This window comes from Fragaria vesca, linkage group LG7 (assembly GCF_000184155.1).
Source record: "Fragaria vesca subsp. vesca linkage group LG7, FraVesHawaii_1.0, whole genome shotgun sequence".
In the NCBI taxonomy this organism is placed as follows: domain Eukaryota; kingdom Viridiplantae; phylum Streptophyta; class Magnoliopsida; order Rosales; family Rosaceae; genus Fragaria; species Fragaria vesca.
In genome coordinates, this window is record NC_020497.1 from 21952277 (window position 1) to 21976024 (window position 23748).

General features: G+C 36.9%; 2 protein-coding genes across 2 annotated transcripts; one reads left to right on the forward strand and one right to left on the reverse strand.

Moving 5' to 3' along the window:
* The first annotated feature begins 1384 nt into the window (after positions 1–1384).
* LOC101301249 (protein TRANSPARENT TESTA 12-like) lies at positions 1385–6885 on the forward strand. The gene is made up of 8 exons (XM_004307982.1): positions 1385–1941; positions 2032–2573; positions 2676–2762; positions 2981–3037; positions 6028–6266; positions 6360–6478; positions 6591–6680; positions 6778–6885. The coding sequence occupies exons 1-8, from the start codon at positions 1618–1620 to the stop codon at positions 6823–6825; spliced, it is 1506 nt and encodes a 501-aa protein (XP_004308030.1). The 5' UTR covers positions 1385–1617; the 3' UTR covers positions 6826–6885.
* An 8060-nt stretch (positions 6886–14945) lies between these two features.
* LOC101301537 (WD repeat-containing protein 91 homolog) lies at positions 14946–19542 on the reverse strand. Its single transcript, XM_004307983.1, has 16 exons — positions 19491–19542; positions 18799–19243; positions 18595–18717; positions 18200–18341; positions 17815–18098; positions 17654–17736; positions 17449–17543; positions 17096–17198; positions 16883–16977; positions 16747–16809; positions 16453–16528; positions 16259–16367; positions 15887–15999; positions 15734–15792; positions 15501–15609; positions 14946–15283 (listed from the first exon to the last, which is right to left on the reverse strand). Exons 2-16 carry the CDS (start codon positions 19187–19189, stop codon positions 15146–15148), a joined length of 1983 nt encoding a protein of 660 aa, XP_004308031.1. The 5' UTR covers positions 19190–19243; positions 19491–19542; the 3' UTR covers positions 14946–15145.
* Positions 19543–23748: the final 4206 nt, after the last annotated feature.

Genomic DNA, 23748 nt, shown 5'->3' on the forward strand with positions numbered 1-23748 from the left:
AAGTGATCGATTAAGAACCACAAATTGCTTCAAACCTAAGCCACCCTCATCCACAGGAACACAACAAGATTTCCACGCTACTAAAGGAATCCCACGTTTATCAATTGAACCATACCAGAGAAAATTACGGCACCATACCTCAATACGGCGTAGCAAAGAAACCGGCCACTCATACACTTGGAATGTATAAACTGTAAATCACTGCTTTAATAAGGCCTAAAATTTATGACATTAATCCTATGTGTCATGTTATGTAAGCAAATAAAAATATTTATTTTCGATTCCACATAATATATCTTGCCAAATCAAAACATTGCATTACCAATTTTATCATTTCTATTTCCTTTTACATTTTAAGGGGTGAATCAATGATATTAATGTATTTTATTAGGTAATGGAAACAAATATTACATAGTAATAGCAACCACTAATTATGTATAATATAAGGAATGTTTCTTACATCAATATGAAGATTAACTATTTTTTAAATAATAATTAGTTTTGTCAAATAAACTCTAACCCTAACCCTAATTCGTCCAAAAAGCAATTATAATTCATAAAAAAAACACTAATATAAGATAATTTGGATATAATTCATCAAAATTTTCTATAATTCTTCTAAAAAATAATTTATATACAAATAATTTCTCTAAATCATTTACATACAGATTATTTATATAATATACATGTATTTTTTTTATAATATCCATGTATTATAAATATATAATATAATGTTTTTTTGATGTTATATTTTTATATTTAATTAGATATTTAGAAGAAGGAAAGCTAAAATAGTTTATTTTTCAATGAAAAACTAAAATTTATTAGTCATTGTTTGAAATTGACCAAATGGTAAGATGGTCTTTATACATAAGTATTACATGGCTTAAGATTTTTAATATGTGATGTGTCTAAGTGATTTGACATACCACACATAGATTTGAGGCTCAAAATCTTAGACCTTAATAAGGCCTAGAATCATTTTCCTATGATAAATTGATAATTGAATGGTCTGTGTGTGAGCCCAGAAGGGTTGTCCCTTCTGTAAGGGGTGGTGGTGATAATTGAAACTGGGTGGTTGAAGGAGTAATGGGAGATGAAGGGCTGAGACTAGCTCGCTCACAAAGGAGGGGAAGCAGAGACTAGCTGAGGGTATCTTATAACTTCATTCATACATACGTAAAAAAAAAAAAAAAAAAAAAAACTAACGTATGGAGACATGGAATCCATGGACAAATTAAGCAAAACTTCAAAACAAAATGAGATGCGTAAGCAATGACTCCACTCCATCGCTATATATCATACATCCAGGGCTTCACCGCCACCACGACTCTGCGAGACCCGCCCACATAAACTTCGGGCTAACTCAGAAGGTAGTGATCTGTTACTCCTATACGACAAAAACTCGAAGCAAACACGTATCTTAGTCTTCAACACCGCACACCCAAATAGTGTAATCATACAGATAAGACAACATCCTCTCACCGCTTTTGTTGCTCTTCATATATTTAGAGCCAAAATCACCTGATTCAATTCATTTTCGTCTCTGCCTCCTCATTTCTCATTTCACTCTATAGACAAGTGTAGCAGCACAACTCATCAGCTTTGCTCATCATCATGCCCGGTAATACAAACAGTTGTGCGTTAGCGGAAGCAGAGGCTCCGTTGTTGGCGGCGTACTCAGCTTCAGACGACGTCGGTTTAAAACACGAACGTCACGATGAGCTCATTGATGAAGATGACGATCAACGTCTTGGAAGGAGAGTCTGGATTGAATCAAAGAAGCTTTGGCACATAGTCGGTCCGGCTATCTTTAGCCGTGTCGCCTCCTATTCCATGCTGGTCATCACCCAAGCTTTCGCCGGCCACCTCGGCGAACTAGAGCTCGCCGCAATCTCCATCGCCAATAATGTCATCGTCGGTTTCGATTTCGGCCTCTTGGTACTATACTAAGTACCTTCTTCTTTCCTTTTTCAGAATATGCATCACATTAATCTTAGTTTTGTGGTGGTCATGTTTCTCTACTCTCAGTTAGGAATGGCGAGTGCTTTGGAAACACTATGTGGGCAAGCTTATGGTGCCAAGAAGTACTATATGCTTGGAGTGTACATGCAACGCTCATGGATAGTTCTCTTCTTGTGTTCTATTCTCCTCCTGCCGCTCTACCTCTTCGCCTCGCCGTTCCTAAAGGTTTTAGGTCAGCCAACAGACGTGGCCGAGCTCTGTGGGATTGTGTCCATGACCATGATACCGATTCACTTCAGCTTCAGCTTTCAGTTCCCGCTTCAGAGGTTTCTACAGAGCCAGCTGAAGACTGGTGTGATTGCTTGGGTGTCTCTGGTGGCTCTGATTTTCCATATCTTTGTGAGTTGGTTCTTTGTGTACAGGCTTGAGCTTGGAGTGATCGGAACCGCCGTTACGTTGAGCCTTTCGTGGTGGGTGTTAGCTTTCGGGCTTTTCTTTTACACTATTTGCGGTGGCTGTCCTTTAACTTGGAGTGGATTCTCCATTGAAGCGTTTTCTGGTCTTTGGGAGTTCATCAAACTCTCTGCTGCTTCTGGAGTTATGCTCTGGTATCTCTCTCTCCTTCTCTAATCTACCTCAAATTTTGTTTAATTTTCTTTCCCATATTGATTAGTTGGTCTGACAAATTTGCTGTGTAACTCAACTTACAGCCTGGAGAATTGGTATTATAGAATACTAATACTGATGACAGGAAATCTGCAAAATGCAAAGATTGCTGTGGATGCTTTGTCTATATGGTAATCAAGCCATTAAGTTTCCATTTTTTCTTTTTGTTTTCTCTACAAATGCGAATTATATTGTAGTAAGATCGAGATTGAATAGATTCCAATTCCATCAATATTCTTCGACTACTTGTGTAGCCTTGTAGATTCTCTTCAAGTGATTTAACTCCTTAGTATTTGAATAGTGATTACTGATTAGAGATGTTGATCGATTTGTCTTTTTTGTATTGAAGCATGACCATAAACGGCTGGGAGCTGATGATTCCTCTGGCTTTCTTCGCTGCAACTGGGTAAGTCTACGTCTCTCCATCTTGACCATAAGCAATTAAGCATCACGCCTAGCTAGCCTTGCATAAAAGTTTCAAAACAAATTTTATTCTTTTGTTCTCATCTAAATTATTGTGGATGCATTCACCGGAGCCGTACATGTAGACCAAGAGTATACATAGCCGAATAAATCCTAAAGAAATGTTATAATTTTTGACCAATTTGTTAATTAACAAATTTGGATACCATTTAATTACTTCCTACTCAAGCTAATAATCATGCATTGCATTTGCATCTCGATCTTTTTGACATAGGCTGCTTAAAGTTCAAACTGCAGTATAAAGTTATTAATTTCTACAATTTTGTATCAAGTATTTTAGGTTTGGACCATTTGGTCCATTAGCTACGAGCTGCTAGATCTTAATTTCTGATGTGAGGCCTTCGCTTATAATAGCCATATATATAAGAGTTCAAGAGCGAAACGCCTCAATTATATATATATATATATATATATATATATATATATATATATATATATATATATATATCAATATGTAGTCCAAAGAAAGAAGAAAACAATATATAGCCTATCATTTGTGTCAATACAAGTAGCTAGTCAAGTTCAAGTTTCCTTTCACTAATTGGCTTCATCTGTCATTCTGTCTAACGATCGATCTGGCACATTATACATATATCCTTATTGATCTATTGGTACCAATAGATTTGTAACTCCAAGCCTCATAAATTCATAATTATATTTTGTCGATCACTGTTCCACGCTAGGGCTCCCAGCTTTCTTTGTCTGTTAAGACTGTTTTCCACATAACCCGTCTATTTTTCATTGTTTTCATTCGTAGTATGCGTTTGATCATACGTACGTACGTCGATGTTGTGCTAAAGGTCGTTTCAACTAGGGTTTTTTGGAGTAGTTTAGTAGGGTAAAGTAATGATGAACAGTGTTTAATTAACTTAATTATAAGACAAGACATAAAAGTCACGATGAGAAAACAAAAATTCCCCACTGAGAAAACTCTAGAGTAATATATAGCAGTCAAAAATCTTTGATTACAAAATCTGGGCAACCTTGTTGGGAAAGAAGTGGCTGCCTAATACAAGGCCGACGGATAATTGGTTATCCTAAGTTCTAACTTTCTCATCTCTCGTGTGATTTGCGGAAACAACAACAAAAAGAAGACACAATATTTAACGAGGTTCGGCAAATATGCCTACATCCTCGGGGCAACAGTAGTACTTTCTTCCCTTGATCATGAAAAACACTTACTCTAGACTAACTAAAGTGGTGATAACACACCTCTCTCTCTCAAGAGAGGAATTTTCTTCTCACTATTCTCTCAAGTGAGGATCTCACTACTCTCACAAACTCTCTCTAGTTTGGATGACTCTGCCCTAGCCTTGATCTTGAACTGGAGCAAGTTCGGATCCCTTGATCATGAACTTGAAAAGCTCAGATGTCTTTGTTCTTGTGTCTAATGCCTTTGTATAGGCATAGCTCTTCATGCATTTCTCTTGTGCACGTACCATGCATGGAAGCAAAGTCAAGCTTCCTCTTTGTTTCATGCTCTCTGTTGGCATGCTAACTAATGCATACTTCCATCAACATTCAACAATTGCTGCACCATGCACCCTAGCTATACATATAGCTAGCCTTCCTTTTACAGTTATTAGGTCACCAAAGCAATAGTAATTCTTGTTTTCTTCATGTGTAAATTCCCACATGGTTTCTCACCTCCATTAAGGAGGGACCAACCCAACAAACCTTTGCTGAAAATTGTCTGCTGTCTGCTGTCTGCTTGCTCTTTTTGACAAGATAGCTAATAACGTGAAGCTCAAGTACTGAATTGACACAATTTCATTTGTCAATTTAGTCGTGTAAGTGTAGAATTATGCTCTTGATTAGAATCTTGATTAAGATTCTAAAACATAAGGAAAGAAACAAAAACAGGAAAACATATCAGCTGCTACGTCTTTTCGATACAGATCGAGCTAGATAGCTAGCTATGTGGTACAGAATAGTTCAGTGTGATTGCCTCATCTCTGCAATATATGGAGTCAGCTTTGAGATCACAGGCTGGCTGTGTACAATTAAAAATCGATAATTTTAAAAATGGATAATTTTGGCAATATTTTGTCGAAAATTTCGTTTTTCTCACCTAACGATATATCTTTCCCATCCCAAGCATTTCTCGTCTGAAACTCCTAATATATCCCGATATTTTAGAAAAATCTCAAAATTCACAAGAAATTGACGATATTCTATCATAAATTCATTCCAGATCTGAAATTTTTGAACAAAAATTAACTCTCCCCACGTGGAGACTCAAACCTTGGTTGCCATTTCCACATGTAAACACCTTAACCAACACTACTAGTACTGGAGAGGGATATTGGTTGATCCATACAAATTCTTCAATATATACACTTAATAACTTTCACATTTTTCATCTGAAATTTTATCAATATTTCCCAATATTTCCATCGAAATATCCACTTTTTAAACGGTCGAAATTTCCATGATCGTCGAAATTTTAGTCCTTGTACAATATATGCCTTTGGCTTTGGGGTTTTCTACACCCTCTTTCCGTCGGTTAAGTCCTATCCTATCACTCGCTAGCTAGAATCATATGCACGTTTGTGATCGATATCTTGTCGATATTATATCTTGGTCATGTATAAATATCTTCCTATCTTCATCCCAAAAGAAAAATTGTCTTAAGGTTCGAAAACTCGATCATAGCCAAGATTCGAAAACTCGTTAGTATCTACTAATTAAGACGGAAAACAGGCTTAGAGTGTTAATTATGTTATGGTTCTTAATAAAAACGGGTTCTTGTTTTTTCTAGCTAACATTGGGATAAGTTGAGTTTCTATCCATTCATTCTTAATAAGGAGATTCTCTCTACGTACGTTCAATTTGCTGTTGAGAATATCAATTGAGTAAAGTGGGCAATTTCCATTTTACACTATTTATATTGATATTATGATTAACGTACAGAGTGAGGGTTGCAAATGAGCTTGGAGCTGGGAATGGGAAGGCAGCCAAGTTTGCAACTAAAGTAGCAGTTGTGACCTCTGTTATAATTGGCCTCTTCTTCTGGGTTTTGATTATGATGTTCCACACTGAGATCGGCTATATATTTACCAACAGTATACCTGTCATCACTGAAGTAAACAAACTCTCCCTCCTCTTGGCATTCACAATTCTTCTCAACAGTGTCCAGCCTATTCTCTCTGGTAGTGTCCATGATCTTTCAAATACTAAACAAGTTTTCAGTCAGTTATTTCTATTTTACAATTTACTTATATACATACATTTTCTTTTTATAGGAGTGGCTGTGGGATCTGGGTGGCAATCATATGTGGCATACATAAACTTGGGTTGCTATTATCTAATTGGAGTGCCATTAGGGTTTCTCATGGGATGGGGTTTCCATCAAGGAGTTATGGTAATTATTCTTCCTCTTTTTAATTGAGAAATTGCACGGTTGTTTAGTTGCTAAAATATATACTGATCACATTGATTTGGTCGCTAATGAATACGTACGATTTGATTGCTAGGGAATTTGGGCTGGAATGATTTTTGGAGGGACAGCAGTCCAAACCTTGATACTGGCCATCATTACCATTAGATGTGACTGGGAAAAAGAGGTGAATATTTGTTAGTTAGAATTCAATTAATTTTTGATTTTGCACTCATACATGCAAAATTTGATGTGAGAGAATTTTGTTTTGTTCTAATTCGCAGGCAGAGAAGGCAAGCATGCATGTACTGAAGTGGGCAGACAAACAATAGAGCATCGACTATTTCGAATATTAGATTTTTTGATATACATTTTGATGATGTTTCATTATTAAAATGCTACATGTCAAGACTAAATTCAATGAAAATCCACTGAGATTCCATCTCTTAATCAGTTGAAACCAACAACACCAGGAAATCCAGATTAGTAGATAGAGAGATGACGATTCAGTAGAGATCACATATATTAAGTGTAATTAAAATGACCATTATCGTATAGACTCGAATTTTTGACAAATTCTACGTACGTAATTCAAAATACCGTGAATAATTATTGTTCAAAATATAATAAGCATATACGTACATGTACAAAATCAGGTCACTGGGAACAAAGACATGAATGCTTGAGTTCTTTCCAACATCTCAAATTTGTAACGTATGTGTACGTATAACCCTCAAAATATGTACACAGTTTAGTCGTTAAGCCTAGCTGTTGTTATACACTTTTTCATTGTGGCGTTATGCTACCTGGGATGGAGTCTTCCACTCTTAATATGTGGTGTTTGTTTTTTATGGTTAATGTGATCGAGGATGTTAGACTGGTAAGGTATCATGTTGACAAGTATACAATAGCATATCAAGTTCATGTATGAGGTGATGGTCATCATACTAGTGGCTTCCTTGATCATGTACTCTCTTCTTTTTTGTTTTGTTTTATTTATGAACTGAAATTTGTTTAGTCCTTATGAATTAAAATCGATATATGTTTCAGTCCTTATGATCTTATTTTAATCTGAATGGTTTTTAAAGTCACGATTTTTCATCCAAATGGTCTTACCGTCTATTTTTTTTTGTTAGAATATTGACTTGACCATTAATTACATTGTAATTTTTAACGGTCACGTCAACAATTAATTTAACTGAGAAAATTGACAGAATAATCATTTGGATGAAAAATAGTGACTTTAATGTTCATTCAGATTAAAATAAAACCACAAAGACTAAACAGATGTCGACTTCAAACCACAAAGACTATACAGTATTTTACCCTTTATTTATTGTACCATTTCATTGTTTAATTTGTAACAAGCCTAAAGGCTTTGCTTTGTTTCATTTCAAGGCTTGGTATTGGCACCAACCTTACTGTACTCTTTTCTTTTTTCTTATTAATAAAATTTCAGGTTAGGACGACGAGTTAGTTCTATTTCCGCTTACTCAAAAAAAAATGTACACAGTTTAATCTATATTGCTGCAAGTTAATTACTAGTCGATAAAGTTTTGGTATATATAATCACACAAGGTCATACCAGTGACTTGTAGAGAAAGTGAACCAGTCCTATGACTCCTATCACGTACATCTCTTTTATATCAATTAATTGAGTTCAAATTAATGATTAGAAACGAAAGAGAGATTCCTAATATGTGTTGAGAATTATGATGTTACAAGTAAATGCAAATTGGCCTGAGAAGTATCTCCAAATAACAAAAGAAACTAGATTAGAACAAAATTAGAAACATAAACTTGTAATCGTAGACTAAATTAAGGAACCCAAGTCCAAAAACTTTAATGGGAATGAAAACCTCCAGCAGAGACAATACCTAAAGCCCAACCCAGAACAAAACACGTCTTTCCGAGCAACACAAGGCTACAAGCACAATAGAATTTGAAGCATCTTGTTTCATACTTCTATATTCCTCTAGCTTGGCATGGGTATGCAGATTAATAGCTTGGGCATATATATCTAAGGGCTTCACTTACACAGAAGTTTATCTTGTATAGCGTGCTGGTGAAACATGAAAATGAAATTAAAGTAATGTTCTCCAAGAAAGATGGTGTTTCACTCTCATCATTGCCATTCTCATCTTCCTCTTCCTATATTATCTTCATTTTCACTCTCGTCTTCATCTTCAGTGATTTCATCTATGTCCGGATCATATTCATCCGTTTCTGAGTCTGTAACACCAACCACCTTATCTCCTGGAACAGCCTCGTCTAAGTACCATAAAACAGCACGAGGGATGATATGGTTGCGAATGGTTGACCTACACAAAAATAATGGCAACAGCAGAAAATAAAACACGTTGAGTGACAGCATCATCATATGTGATTGGGAATATGGCCATGATCTACTCAGTAGTAAACAAAAATGAACACTCACCCAATGTAATAATCTCGACTCATGTCTTCTCTGAGTTCCATCTTCTGTTTATATATAAGATGAAGAAAAATCGAATATATAAGATGCACCTATATATTAAACATTCTAAATAACCAAAAAAAAAAGGTTTATGTTAACTCTTACTGCCCATAAATCAATTTCAAGGGGATGGAAAAAGTTGAAGAAACTTTCACTTTCATTTGTCAAACAGTTTTCGGGATACCAATCAATCTCCATCCTGCAATGCGCAACTGTGAGCTTAGTGATAGTCGAAAAATGAATATAAACAACCATGTCTTAGGGAATACAGTATATGGAAGCCAACTTACCCTATCGCTTTGTATAGAATGGTTTCATCAACATCAAGAAACTCATACATCTTGGTCAGGACAGAGTTTTTAAAGAAAGGGTTGTCGTGAAAGCAAAACTCAAGTATGAAACCCTTGGAGTCATCTTTTCTCAACCACTTGATGTCTGAAAGATACTTGAGAGCTTCTCCATCACGAGCAGTAATCTGATTGCAAAGGATCAGAGAGTCATAAAAAACCGGTGAATGATTTTCACATGCAAGTTAAAATTAATACAAAAAGTGACATAGAGGCAGTAAACTCCTCACCTCCGAATCTAGCAACTCATGGTTTACCATAGCATGGTACCAGAAGCTAGGCACGCCTTTCTCTACCAAGAGAAATGACCAAGAATAACAGTTGGTAAATGTCACAAAGGTATTAGTATTACATTACAAATAAAGGTAAAGACTCGAGAGTGTACCTTGGGGAGCAAGCTCTTGATTTACTGCTTCAGAATCATTAATCCCTTTTTCAGCTTCAACAACACCATTTACAATCCCACATCGCTGCATAGGAAACAAGTTTCCATAATCAAATAAAGGAGGGGAATATAAACTTATCATTCTACAGATGCGCGCATAATACCTCATTGTAGATTTTATCATAAAATCTCTGATACTTGGCTTCAAGTTCTGCTCTTTCCCTGTAAAACTTTGCCTTTAATCCATCATATTCTCTCTGCAAGTTGACATAAAACCTTTGATTTAGAGTTGAAATTATGAACTCATCATAACGAAAGATAAGACAGCAGGCTAGCTACCTGAATGTTTCTAAGATGGTCAACACGCTTCTGAACATCCAGTGATAGGTTCTTGAGGAAACATGAATGAATTGTTGTCATATTAGGCAGCCCTTCTCCGCAAGCCTTCCCCGTAAACCATAATACAGCACGAGAGATTATATCATCCCGAATGATAGAGCTGCAAAAAAAATAATAATACCAAGAACGGAAGAAAACAAGTCAGCAAAGTACTGAATTTTGAAGTTCTCAATTCTCCGCCAAAAAATAACAACATTCAAAGGATTCTGATTTCTAGAAGATCCGACAAAAGGTAAAAGTTTACAAGTATACATTGTGATCTCAATTATATATTAAGTTCATGAGTTTATCTACGTGAAAAGCTAGCAAGTTCTTATGAACTCACCCAAGTAGATAGTTTCCTTCCAGTACACTCTTTATTACTCGGTCCTGTTGAGACAGAAAGAGGAAGAAGTAAGACATTATACAAACATATACTTACAAAAACAAAAAAACAAAATCTCCCCTTTAAATCTGAAGGACCATATTACTTTGTAGTTACTATCGACTTCAATTGGATTAAAAATTTTGAAGAAACTTCTTCGCTTCGTCAACCGCTTTTTTGGATACCACTGAATTTCCGTCCTACAAAGTTTCAAGTATGTGTGAGCCAACTTATTGTGGATTACAAATGCACATAAACAAAAATAGCCTATTTAGCATTATAGTAAGATACGAAGAACTTACCTTACTATTTCATCTATAAGGCATTCGTCTTCATCAAGCATATGATATGTCACGGTTAAAACCGAGTTTCTGAAAAAGGGGTTTGGACGAAAGTAGAACTCGAGTTTGAAACCCTTAAGGTTTTGTGTCCTATGCCACTTGATGTTTTCAAGATGTTTGAGAGCTCCTTCATCATAGTGTTCAATCTAATTTTTTTCACAAAGAAAAAACCATTGACTTCATATATACAAATTCAGACTATGAACATTAGTTTACAAATTATATTAGGATCTCACGTATTTATTTATCGCATTACAAGCTCTCAAAGCATAGAGCCAAAAATTAGGAATCCCCCTTTCTGCAAAAACAAAACAAAAAAAACAAAAAACAAAATTAACTTAGAGCGCAATGACAATGTCATAAACATGGTAGACACCGGAGGGTACAAATTACTGAATGCAATTAAACTGTCTAACCAAATATCATAACTCAAGAATCCTGAATTTTTTTTTACTTCTTTGATGGAATTTATAGCTTAATAATTTTCACAAAACAAATATATATATATATAGTCCCCTTCCAAAGAGGGATCCCTCTTTGAAATTAAAGTGCGGGACTCCTTATTTCGCTCACTTTCAGGTCGTATTTTCACATCTCAACCGTACAATGTCTAAAATACAGTGTGTAGATCATTCCTACAAAGTTTCATCAAATTTAAAGATCATTTGAGCTTCCGTAATCGTAATTTACATGAACGGTTCTGTTTGGACAACTTTTGTTCTGTTGATTTATTTAATCTAATTCGGTACCCAAATGATCTTCAAATTTGATGAAACTTTACATGAATGATCTACACACTGTGTTTTAGACATTGTACGGTTGAGATGTGGAAATATGACCTGAAAGTGAGCGAAATAAGGAGTCATGCACTTTAATTTCAAAGAGGGATCTCTCTCTGGAAGGGGATTGTATATATATATATATATATATATATATATATATGCAGGGGAGATGAGCATTACCTTCTTGATTTGTTGTTTCAGGTTCAGTATCAACTCCAATCGCGTTTACGATATTATATCTCTGCAAACTAATAATTAATCACAACCTATTCTTTCTAGAAAAAAAAAATATAACTTGATACTGGATAGTAATACCTTGTCATACAGAGGCTGATAGAGTTCATCATATTTAGCTTCAAGTGCTCCACGATCCTTGTAAAACTGTGCCTTTAGTTCATCATGGTCCTTCTGCCAGTTGAGTTAGCCTCAATATGCTACTTTCATATACAATAATAATGAGACTAATAAAAAAAAGTATTAGAACACGTTTAACTAATAGCCGAAGTTTCAATACTCCGGATTACTAAATAATACATAGCCCAAGGTCTACAAAGTTGAAGAGTAATACTTGTATCTGTATCAGATACTGAATGCGCTTTCGGGCATCTGGTGAGATCCGGTGGAGTTCATTGTTCTGCACGGCAGCACGGATAAACTACTTAGAAAAGAAAAAGAAAAACAAAGGTTGATTCAGATATTTACAGTGCAAGGCTACTCACCTTGTTTGGATTAAGACCAGGTTGATTATCTTCATTCCCAACTTATGCAATAGAAATCAATAGAAGAGTGAGAAAGAACGAAGATTTGTATCACAAACAAACGTATACAGAGAGAGAGAGAGAGAGAGAGGGAGAGCGAGAGTACGTACCACAAGAGCAGTGATCGGACGGACTGATGTCTTCAGCCATTCTGCTTCTGATACGTAATATAATTCTTAATCAGCAAGAAGATAGAGAACAAGCAGGCGTCAAACCCTTTCAAAATGATGGAAATGATATTTTGATTTAGAACTAATTAATGGAAAAGGGAAAAAAAAGAAAAATCAATTTCCATCATTTTGGAGCACGATAGTTCTTCAGTGTGCTATTTTGAAGCAAGAATAGTTGGGATACATCGTGCTCCATAAAAAGGACTACATAATAAGAATATATATATTTTTTATTCTTCTGAAAAAGGAGGAGAAGAAGAAGACCGACCTGAAGCGGAGAAGAAGATGTTTTACAAGGTCAAAGGTTGCATGGAATTATTTGTTAGGGTTTCACTACTTTCTGAGCGGGCTACAAAAACCCACCAAACTAACAGATTGTGTACATACTAAATAGAGGACCCTAGCTAGCTAGCTCTTTCGCTTATACGCAGTGGGCTTCTTAGATCTAGCCCAGACAGGGTTAAGCCGTTTATACTGTCAATCACTATTATTAGGGTTTCAAATTCCCGCTGCCCATCGACACCTTCTTCTTCTTCCTTCTTCTTCTTTCTCTTGTAGGCTTGTAGCCAGAAGAAAGAACCCTAATTTCTGTAATCGCAAAGAAATATGGATATTGATTACTCTCTAAACGCAATAAGAATCAAGAAAACAGGATTTTTCTACAAGGGAGAACGCAAAGTACAATATTCTGACTGCAAGAAACTCACGGATGTATGGCTCTCTCTCTCTCTCTCTCTCTCTCTCTCCTCTCTCCTTTCTTTCTTCTTTGTATTTTTTTTTTGGTCTCTCTTGCTTTCATTTCGTAATAATTTTCATTTCTCTGTTTGTTTTCTTACTCCCAAAATCGATCATAGCATACCAGTTTTAATCGAGCAGTGTCTTTATTCAATTTAGACTTCTGTTTTTTTATTTATCGTCTTCTCTGTGAGTGTTAATATCTTAAGCTATTGTAATAGTAGTTTAATCTCTTGTGCTGTGTTGAAATTCCACTTGAGAGGTATTTATCCTGAAAGAAACCACAAATACTAAATTGATCACCAACTAAGTACAAATTCTTCTGGGGATAGAGGAAGTAATGTTTCAATTGAGATGGCAAACCATTGAAACTCCCCTATTATTTCCTTCCGGGTTAAAAATGGAGTTATTTTCATAATTTTGATGAATTTGAAAAATCAATTTTATATGCATCATTTATCGCAAGTCGTAACACCATTGATCTCTCTCACAGTCTGCCCGGCGGAAGAGAAGTGTTCGGATGATGATGGAGCATACATACACGTAAATATATATATATATATATACAAGGCCCTTCTAACGAGGGATCCCTTTTTTTGTTCATTTTTAGGGATAACAACTCACCATTATATATATATATACTCCATCTCTAATGTTTGTCATTGTTGCTTTCCTTCTCTATAAGCCCTTCAGAAATCGTTTACATTTTTACTTTTGCAGCCATGCCAATCAAGAGTCTAAGACTATGTATAACTCTTACTTGAGGATGATATCTATATACACGGCAGCCGGACGATTTCCATCTGATCCACCAAAGGCTGAACTGACGGATGAGGAAATAGTTCTGGGGATAACCACTGGGAGCAGTACACAAAGAATGTTGGTGGGGATAAAAACCGGGCAGATTACACGAAAGATGATCCGGGATATATTTGTTAAAGATGTTGTTGAGGTGTGATCCATTCTGTTTAGCTAGCTAGCTAGGTTGAAATATTGCTTAATTACATAGCAATTGAAAGTTTGATCTTGACTGTTTTGGTAGGAAATGGGATGGACGCTGCCAAAGAATTCTGATGATGATCATCCTAGTGATAAGCAACTATTTGGAAGCAAAAGTCCCAAAAGCATATCTGCTTCTGGTATAGGTGATGATAAAGAAACAGAAGTCTGAGCCCTCAGGCCTGCTTCAAGGTAAGGAATGTTACGATATTTAGCAGATTTCAAGGGAAGATCGTCAAAACAGTACCTGAATTTTTCCCAACTCCAGTGCCTCAAGTTTATAAAATATCATCGTCATGAGTATACATTATAATCATTATGTAGAAGTAAGAATTTTCGAGTCTACATTCTAATCAAAATGTAGCTTCAAAATATGTAGACATCTGTAGTTCTGTAGTAGTCATAATATTTTGCGGTGCGTAATGGTGGTCTATCATCTCTCCTTTGCAGATCCAACATGCATGGTGAAAAGAAGGAAGGAGGATGCTCTCAAATGGACTGTAAGAGCAGTAAAAAAGAAGGGAGGATAAATGCTTTCAAATGGATAGTATGTTAGCAGTAAAAATAATAATACGCTTTGTATTTTTCTACTTTCATGAGCTCATGTGCTTCAATAACAAACTCAATTCAAGATTGTTATGAATCTATACTTACAATTAGATTCATAAAATTTTTTGTGTTAATTTTTTTTTTTTTGGTTACAAGTGCATAAACAACATTCAGCTCAGAATGCCACAATGACATCAACTACCACGTCAAAGAATTGGTATCCTATAAATAAACTGTTCAATGATTTACAGTTTTACACCCCACATAATAATACAATGATTTGAATCTGTAATGAACACCATTTAGCCTCAGGCACACGAAGAACAAAAAGATATAATCAGAATCCCTTATAATATTGATGTTACCCGGACAGAGTTATCAGCAGATCCTGTTAAGAAAATGGGCAGTGTCGGGTGCCAATCTACAGTAGTTATGGCAGCACTGTGTGGGAGAGTTTTCAACCCATTTGTAGCATGACCTCTAACCTAAGCCAAGTTAAGAAATGAAGACTTGATTAAACATAAGCATCACCTACATCCTCCAATTCTAGTAATCAGGTAAATCAAAGAACAATTTGACTTCCAAAACCACAAACTAAAGCGATTCATATTGCATTGCAGGCTAAAAATGTTTAGCAGAAACTGGTGCATACATTATACATGAAAGGCTACTATGTAATAAAGGGGTGGTGGAGAGAACAACCTGATAAATGGGTGCTCTTACTGAAGCAGATGTTACCAACAGTCTCCTCCCATTAGCATCCAAAGCCATTTCATGTCTGCGATCTTTTGAGCTCTCAGGGCCACAGAACCTACAGTATGGAATAGAGTTATGTTAGTGTATCTTTCTATATGAAGATATATTTTGTTGATGGGATCATAAGACTGGTGTGTCACCAATATTTAACTCTTAATATGTGGCAAAGAATTCAGTACCTGCTACAGTTCCTTGACCAAAGAATTTGACCTTGGTTTTGCAAGCTCCATTCAAGAATCTGACAGTGCAGACCAAATAAGTGAGTTCAAATAATAAAGGAACAACAACTTCAAATGCATAGTTTAACTTCATGCCCAAAATGACTTGCTTGCCTTTCCATCTACTCCCAAACTGAAAATGCTAGTCTCATCAGGCCCAAAAAGAATGGAGCTTATAGCAGAGTCATGTGCAGGCCACCCAGTTATTTGTTGACCCGCAGACATATCTGTGGCTTGTTAAGGAGTTCATTATATATCTACAGTTCTAAATTGATGTAGCAGTGCACGCAACATCAGCTGTGCAAAATTTGAGCACCCACTTACCAAGACAAAAAGCATTATCAACTTCGGCATTTTGCAGGAGGGTGCTTCAAAATGGAACCCCAGTAATGCAAAGGTACCCAAAACAGGGTTTTATATTCATGTAAATAATTAACAACCCAATTTCAGATACTATAAAAACCCCTAACATAAGTGTGAGGATACCAAACATGTGAATCATTCCATCAGTTGCAGCGGCTGCTAAGATCTTCCCATTGTGATTGAAACTGAGAGATGTAATTGCGGGTGGATCTTTACCAAGAGGAAGGACTGTCTTCATGAAACCCATAAGGTTATAAATATAAGGGAAGTAGCAAAGTAGCAAGCAGGTACGAGATTTGGTACTATCAAGAACATACCATGGCCTTCCATGTCCTCATGTTCCACACAGTTAATGAAGCAAAACCCAGACTATCAACATAACTTGATCCATGCCTACAAAGACAGTAAACTCCTGCGTTAGATATTCATGAGGATACATATCAACCAAAGACAAGCATAAATGCACACCTAACTTGACGTGAATTATAACTAGAATATTTCCATGCCCAAACTCTATCATTTCAGTACCAAGTGCTCATATTTTATGAGTTGAATAGAGGTAACACTTCAGTAAGATACAGTGGTAAGTAGAGATCAGGAAAAGAGAATACCCCTTGGATGCTGCAGCAGAAACAAAAATTGGCTCTACAGGGCTGCATTTTATATCCAACACACTGCAGGAGGGCAAGAAAAGGTAAGCAGAAGCACCAAGAAGTAGAGATTTGTAATGGTGGTAACAGAAAGAACCTTGGAAATTCTTCACTTGTCTGAAGATCACAGACAACTCTCTTCGCATCAACATTCCATGCTTTAATGCCTCTATCAGCAGTGCCTATGAGAAGCTTTAGTCAAAAGAACAAAAAGAAACTTAAAAATCCATATACTCAAACTCAAATAAGCAGACTATGATTCCAATGACGAGCAATAAATGAATGAATCATGAAAATCTAATCTGCATACCAATCGGTCAGATTTACATTCCCAGTCAAGTGACATAATCTTGGCTCCACAATAAATGGTTGCATTTCTGGATGCTGGAGTTGATGAGTCATATGTCCATATCCTACATTAAGTCATTAAATATGAATGAAAAAGTAAATACTGATTGTAAATTTATAATCAGCTAAAATCCGAGAAGTTGAACAATATAGTAGCATACATGATGGGTATACAACATGAGTAACCAAAGGAATGTAATACCTAGCCAACAGAGCGAGGAATTGACATATGATATAGTGATATATATGAAATGCAAAGGAATTTAAAAACTTGGTCAGCCCCATACAAACTTTAACTACTGTACCCATATATACCTCACTGTACCATCATCAGATGCGCTGGCTATATTGTTTCCAGAAGCAGAGAACCTGCAGCAACTGATTGGACTTGTGTGGCCCAAAAATGTCTCCTGGAAACCATGGTCATCCGAAAGTTATAGTCTCCAACAAAGATAAACTAGTGAAAGTAGACGAAAATCAGTTATGAATATCAGGAAGCAATGATGCTTAAGAAATTTACTTGAAAGTCAACTTCAACTTCAGGTAAGTCTTCTACACGGCTTTCCCTACCGTTTTCTGCTATATCACATTCAATTGTTATACCTACAATGACATATGAAACAGCATTGCACTGACCTCAATTCACAAACGAGAAAGAAGTCAGAGATAGAGGTTAACTACCATCATTGGAACCATCCTGGAACAGTTGAATGGTATCACCAGTTCCACCATGAAGACTTGGTGGACAACTCAAGTCATTATTGGACTTGGATATTTTTAATTCTGATTGACTTCCAATAGATACAGCACCCTGATCTCGATCAACCTCTGCTTCCCCAATTTGAAATGTAGCAAGAGCGCCAGTTTCCTCAGCATCTTTAGATGTAAGACGATTTTCCTCAGGCACTACACTTGATGAGCTCTTGGTTCTTTCAGTGCTTTCATCCACTACTGATGAAGCATTACTGAGTTAAAAAAAAATAAAATTAATATATAAGCCTGCACCAAATCTATACAAAATACTGGAAAGAAGACTCTGAAGAGATGAAAATATGGAAACCATTACCTTCTTAACTGGTATAACTGACCATCTCTTTCCTCCAACAAAGCTTGAAGTTCTGACAACTTGAGATTCAGTTGCTTGATGTCTCTTTTTAAACGGTTGACAGTAGTCTTCTCTGAGCTAATTTTCAACAAGGCTGGCAGGCGTGGTTTAGTCAAGGGCAATTTCTACATATCTTAGTCACAATGTGCCATAAAAAGGGACAAATCAGTGAAAATCAACAGCAATTCATCTATTCATCTAATGATTCTAATCAATACTGGTTTTGATATTGGAGTTGGGAAGTTCTGATTTATGTATGGAACTTGTCCACCCATGAACACAATATCATTAGCAGCATGCTCTCAGATGACAAGAAATGTATATATGTATAACAGAAATACTATATCGAAGGATATGAATACCGTTGAAGATCTCACTAAAAAAATTCCTCACAGATAACCGCAGGGCCTCATACCATTCCTTTGAGAAATATATACGAAACTCAGGATCAGCACTTGGCTGTTTTACATACGGAATGGCTGCACCACACAGACAAGAATGTAAATCCATGACAAAACTAGTATGCTAAATCGAAACAAACAAATGAAAGACAAACCTACCAAACCACGGAGTCCAGTCCTGGCTCCTTTGCAACAACTCATTCCCCTTCATACCAAAAAACTCCAAAACCTTCTCCCTCCTCCCTACATTTACTGCATTGACAACATAATACCGCAATATAGAAACCTCCATCTTCGACAGTGTAGCCAAAAGCACAGTCTCCGAAGACGAAGACAGACACTGCTTGAAGAAACTCAACAACCCAACTAACTTCTCCGCCTGAAACTTCGGTACATACACCGAGAAAATCAACTCCATTATCTTCTCCACTTGAAACCCCTTGCCAATATCCGTCGACAACTCGGAATCAAAAGCTTGCAAGGTCTTAGTAAACCCCCTAAACACTAGAAACTCCCTCACAAGCTCCTCAGCATATTGCATATTCTCCATCTTACCCCCAACTACACCATCAACACCAAAATGCTCACCTTCTCCAAATCTACACTAAAATCGTAAATTCCATCACTAAATCACAAAACTGATGATCAAGCTCTCTATTACATAATTGCAGAAAAAACTCTAATTGCTTCAATTTTAGCTCACATTTATAAACAAGCAAGTATAATAAGTTATGGGGATCCATAAAGCATTGACCTTGAAGACAATAAGATGAAAAGTTCGAAGCTTTATGGGTTTAGAGAGATCTAGGGTTTACAGTGATTGAAAAATTGAAGGAGAGAGAGAATCGTACCTTGTGGAATTGCAGATGGGTATTTTGGGTTTGCAGCGAACTGGGGATTTTTGTGCCTGGGTTGGGGAATTGAGCACTGAACTTACCTACAGGTATGATTTTTACAACGGAAACTGGGTTTGGTTAAGCTTTTCACATAGGGAGTGAGAATTGGGAAGTAAAAATTGGATTGGCGCTTAAACTTTTGCATTGGTAACCGGTAAGTTAATGTTTTTTACCGGACTAATTTCTCATGATTTTCTAGTATATGGTTACTAATCCTTTGTTTTCTTTTTTTCTTTTTTGGAATTTTTGACAACATTTGTAATTCATTTTTCTGATGCCCAAATGGTTGGGTGGGGGTTGCGTTGGTTTTGTTAGGTATTTCTTTCTTCATTGAAAAACCAATAAGTCAGGTTCTGGATCTTTACCTTTTGTTAAGCTACACGTCATGGCTTTGATATACGAGTGGTTTTTTTATTTAGTATGACGCATTAATTTGTCGAATCTGATGTTGAGTTTCAGAAGTGGCCCAATGAATAGCATTTTTTGGTTACCTATGCTTATAGGCTATTAATGTTGTGTTATTCTTATTATGATGGGTATTTTTTAGAGTTGACAAAAGATTTAATTTGTCGTTAATCAGACATTTCGTGATCACTTATTTATAATCATTGATAATAAATATACTTGATAAACCATTACAATTATAATAGATAACAAGTGAAAATTAATGATACTAAACCTAAAATGACAAAATGATCGGACATATAATTTAATAATTATATTCAAAAATATTTAACCGTCAAAAACATGCATAACAAATTAAATAATACCTTGAGAATCACGGTAAGTTAATAATAATAAGTATTTTACTTTAATTTTCACGAATGTTGTTACCGATTCTGACCAATCAAGTCAAAAACCTAAATATTCTTTCCATCACTAGTCCCATACCATCACAAATCTTCTTTGCCTCATGAACAAATTATGTGAAACAATCACAAAAAGATAACCAAAACAAAAGAGAAAGTACACCCCTAAAGAGGCAAAAACACCTGATGTACACACCTGAAAAAATAAAATAAAAACCACCGCCAAAGCAATACCAGGCCCAAAGAAGGCCGTGATTACTTTCGCTTTCTTATTAGATTCACACATTCCCTCTTTTTGCTAGTTGTACATTCCACAAGTACATAATCCAGACAGAAAGCGAAAGCCGATTTCTTCAGCAGCCAAAGACGACGCCGTTTTGGTGCCCTAAGAACGGTTACAGGTCAGTTGCTATCTCCCTCCTGTATATATCTGCAAAAATTGAGAATTGGGAATGTGATTTCTTCACTTTCCCAGTAGGAAAGGCTGTTCCTTTCTTCCTAATCCCATGGAGAATCGGAAAACCCCCAAATTTCCCAATCCCTAAAGCACTAGGACTCTTTTCTTTGCTTAGTTTTATCATAAAAAGCTTACAGATTTCGGTGTTGGAGTTCAATTCGGATTAGGGGTTTGGTAATTGGATCGGTGATTTGTGTTCATTGTGAAATTAGGGTTTTGCTGCAGTTTTAGGGTTTTGTAGATGGATTCGGATTTGGAGGGAATTGAGTCGAGGCAGAGCACTCTGCGGAAGGCTTATGAGAGTGCAAATGATCAAGCTTCGTCGATTATGCGGTTCACTTTGCAGTGGAAGGAGCTTGAGGAGCACATTGAGTTTACTAAGGAGTTGTTCAAGGCTCGATTCGAGGAGGTTAGGAAGAGGGAGGTAGAGATTGGGGTGAAGGAGAAGGAGATGGAGGATGAGGAGGTGAGGTATAAGTCGGAGCGCGATGCGAAAGCTATGGAGTTGCATAGGATACAGAGGGTGGTTGAGGAGAAGCAGAAGAGTGTTGATGAGATGGAGAAGCGGTTTAAGGAGGTGGAGGAGTTGGTTAGGGAGAAGGAGGTGGATGGTAGTTTGATTCGGAAGTGTAATGAGGAGGCACAGAGGAAGTTGGAGTGGTTGGAGGAGCAGATAAGGGTGAAGGGGGTGCAGTTGAAGTATGTGCAGGGGTTGGTTGAGAAGCAGTGGAAGGAGTATGATTTGAAAGAGGTGATGATTCGGGAAATGATTGAGAAAGAGAGAGATTTCGGATTGCTTAAGAAGTCGATGGAGGAGTGGGGCGGTAGACTTGAGGAAAAGGAGACGGGGCTTCGGAGATGGGTTGAGAAGCTTGAAGGACAAGAGAGAGAGATTGGTGCTAAGATTGATGAAGTGAATTTGATTGATAAGAAGGTCCATGAATGCCTCAACGAGGTTCAGTTGAAAGAACAGCAATTGTATTCCCTTGAAAAGTCACTACATGTGCAATCATGTGGACTTCAAAAGAAAGAGAAGGAGCTTGAGATCAAGCGAGAACAGTTGGATTCGAATGTGGTTCAAAAATCCGCGGACATACACACCCAGGATTTGAAATCAAAGGAGAATAGTCATCAATTGAAGGATGAGGAATTGGAAGATACTATTCCTGCTGCTAACAATGGGAACAGGGATGGCAGAGGCTTGCAGTTGTTAATGAATCAGCATTTGAGGAGGAATAATTTAATGCTTAAAGAAATCGAGGATACTCTTCAAAGGTCACCAGACCCAGCTAAATTGGTGTTGGATGCAATGCATGGGTTTTATCCTTCACGTTCAACTGCGGAAAACAATGAGTTTGACTTGACAGTTGTTAGGAGGAGTTGTACTCTTTTGTTGGAGGACTTAAAGAGAGTCTCTCCAAAAATTACTCCTCAGTTGAGAGGAGAAGCAATGAAGTTGGCAGCTGAGTGGAAAGCTAAGATGAATACTGACAACTGGTTTGAAGTTTTGGGTCTTTTGCTGCTTATTGCTGCATATGGTTTGAGCTCTGATTATAATGTGAAGGAACTTGAAAGTCTTGTTGGCATAATTGCTCAGCACAACTATGACACATTTGGATTATGCTCGGCTCTTGATCTCGGAGCTAAGGCACCTGATCAGGACACACCAAGTCAGAGCACTTCGAAAAGTAATTCGAGCAGCATCAATTGTTCCCCTGATAATAAAATTGAGAAACCTGCAGATTCTCCACTGGCCAATATCCAGCAGACTTTAACGAACTCGCAGGTGTTACCAAATGAGCATTTGAGGACTGGGAATCAATTGATGATTCCAGTTGTTACAGATGGTTCCTGTCAGTCACTAGTTGGTTTAGCAGGCAAAGTGCTTGGAGCAGGTATAATCCAGGATCTTATTGCAAAGAAGCAACTGCTTGAGGCCGTTGTACTTAGTTGCAACCTCAAGTTAACCGACATGTTTCCACCAGTGCCACTCTTAAGAGAATGTGCAGACGGTGCAATATCTGTCCTGAAGGGTGTGATTGGATGCATCAAAGATTACAACCTAGAGGCGGAATACCCATCCAAGGACATTGAATTGCAACTTCGGAAGCTGGAGTGCCTAAAAGTGGATGGGCAAGCTTCATGTATTGACGCCAAGCCACTTGGTAAAAATGCTAAGAAGAAAAGGTGGAGGAATCAAGATAGCAACTCTTATGTCTCCGATTTGCAACCACCGCAACAAGCGAAGAAAAAACACACAAAGTGTTACTATTGCAATGAGCCGGGGCATGTAGTGACCAACTGTCCCCGAAGATGCTGAAGGCTCATAAATTGTTGGTAGTTTGGTATAGGGACAGAGAAAGTTTTGGAACTTTTAATGTACAGGATCACAGGCTTACTTCTTTATGTAACTATCGTGATGGTGTTTACTTGTCAGCTTTCTTACATCCTTATAGGGCTTTCTTTCTTTCCTTCTATGCTACCCATTACATTTGTTCTTGCAAGAACTTTAGATCCCCAAACACTTCAGGATGGATACGACTTTAGATTGACCAAACTAAGCCTATTGGTTTTAAATTAAATCTAATCCCGCAGCATCAATCCCAGGGATGTCATTAGACTTCTTGGTCTCTTCTTTCTTCAATTTTGGCTGTACATGCTTATAAGCTTATAGCAATCCCCTTCCAGATTGAGAAGTTTACTCTTATACGATATCATTCATACAGAAACTTCACAAACAAAGTTCCAAAACAAGATTCATGTTGCAGTAACTAAGCATATAATGTACAGTTGAGCCTCCTTTTAGCTATGGCATACAATCTTCACACAAATGAACAAACATAACATAACAAAGAAATTAAGGCCTACGTGACTGTAATGCCACGGATCAAGAACATTAATTAAGCACAAAACTTGTAGCAACAACCCCAACAAGGCCTTTCCTTCT